The following is a 1,833-nucleotide window of genomic DNA, read 5'->3' as shown; positions in this document are numbered from 1 at the left end:
TAAATAAATACATTTACTTATGTTGGCCATACAAACTTTGCTGCTGAATTTATTTTATAAATTTTGATTGTAATTCTGGACCATAAACTATTTTAAGCTTATCAATGAGTTGTATAATTCTTCAGCTCTTTCTCACATAATTAACTCAAAGTCAGTAAAACTAAAATTCACTTTGAATTGTGTATCTCTTTCATGTCTTAGGGCTTCCCTGGTGGCTCACTTTCTTTCATTTTCATGTCATGAGTTAAATAATTTCATTCTTTTTGTTCAATTAGTTTCTCATTCCTATGTAAATGCTGTGAATGGTAATTGAGTAAAGTCATTTTCTAGACCTTTATTAAAAAGAAGCATGTCTTTCTTGTTACAACATATTCACCAAAACTTAATTATTTTTAATTAAAAACTATAAGTAAAATTACTTAAATCCCCAAATTAAAAATATGTAAACACTAAATAATGTTGACAGAAGCCATTATTTATTGTTAAATATCTCCACATATTTTTTGCATGTAGATTTTGACAACTCAAAGGCATATCCACTCAGGAGAATACTGAACAAAACTTGCTAGAGCCACACACCGCTGGGGTTATCAAAGGATGAGACATCTGAGAACTAAAGAAGGAACAGCAACATCTAAACCACTATTTGGGAGATGTTAGAATAGCAGGTGCGTGGCTCCGGATTGTTACTGATCTCATACCAGACAGCACACCACATGAAAATGAGTAAACACAGAGCTTAAGTCTTCCCTTATGAACTATCATGCATATTGTTTCTACTTTTTTTATTATATCCACTGAACAAAAACTCCATTTCAAAAATCACGTGGATTTATGATGAATCTCTTATCAGAGAAAGCTGAGAATTGAATTTCCAAGTACCTTATATAAATGCTACTAACGAGCACACAAATGAACATTCACCTTTTTGCAGTGTTGTTTTCATCTTTCGCGTGTTCTTTGGATAATCTGCAAGAAAAACAATATATGTGTATCAATTATCACAATTTATTATATAAAGTTATGACTTTCCATTTATCATCTAGGATGATGTATTTATTACTATTAAAATTATTCTTATACAGAATGTCAATGAATAAATTTCCTTTTATTTTCTCTAGATATTAAATTAGTTAAATTATTACAGTATAACCATGAAGTCACCTATGTTTTAATATAATAATGTCTTAAAAACTATTTTAAAACATTCTAACCCATTTACAAAAATAATAATTCATGGTGAACTAAGTTTGCTATTCAAAATATCTATGGTTAAATATATATCTTTATTAAAATAATGTGAAATATGAAAGTAATTCAAACAGCCTACTTGGCCTATAAAAACAGTTCATTTCTACAGAGGAATGGGAGTAGAGGTGAATGGAACCAGAATTACCTCCTTTCCTGATGGCTTCTCCTGCCAGTTATCTTAATCCAATTACAAGTTTCATTATTATTTCCAAATACAGAGGAGGAATGAAGCAAAAGATACCTGTGATGTCATTTTTGTTTTAATCTCATAGAATAATTGGAATTGCTCCACTGCTATTTGTCTTTCAGTTCAGTTCAGTCGCTCAGTCGTGTCCGACTCTTTGTAACCTCATGAATCGCAGCACATCAGGCCTCCCTGTCCATCACCAACTCCCGGAGTTCACTCAGACTAACGTCCATCGAGTCAGTAATGCCATCCAGCCATCTCATCCTCTGTCGTCCCCTTGTCCTCCCGCCCCCAATCCCTCCCAGCATCAGAGTCTTTTCCAATGAGTCAACTCTTCGCATGAGGTGGCCAAAGTACTGGAGTTTCAGCTTTAGCATCATTCCTTCCAAAGAACA

The 1,833-nt window shown here is 33.1% G+C and overlaps 1 protein-coding gene across 2 annotated transcripts in view; it reads right to left on the bottom strand.

Moving 5' to 3' along the window:
• TFPI (tissue factor pathway inhibitor (lipoprotein-associated coagulation inhibitor)) overlaps window positions 1-1,833 on the bottom strand; it is a 98,300-nt gene that overhangs the window by 24,650 nt on the left and 71,817 nt on the right. For both annotated transcript variants that reach the window (XM_010859725.1, XM_010859726.1), the window contains exon 4: window positions 925-969. In XM_010859725.1, coding sequence (XP_010858027.1) covers window positions 925-969 — 45 coding nt within the window. The remainder of the gene's footprint in view (window positions 1-924; window positions 970-1,833) is intronic.

This window comes from Bison bison, unplaced genomic scaffold, assembly GCF_000754665.1.
Source record: "Bison bison bison isolate TAMUID 2011002044 unplaced genomic scaffold, Bison_UMD1.0 scf7180017864459, whole genome shotgun sequence".
Taxonomy (NCBI): domain Eukaryota; kingdom Metazoa; phylum Chordata; class Mammalia; order Artiodactyla; family Bovidae; genus Bison; species Bison bison.
This window is presented reverse-complemented; position numbering and strand designations above follow the sequence as displayed.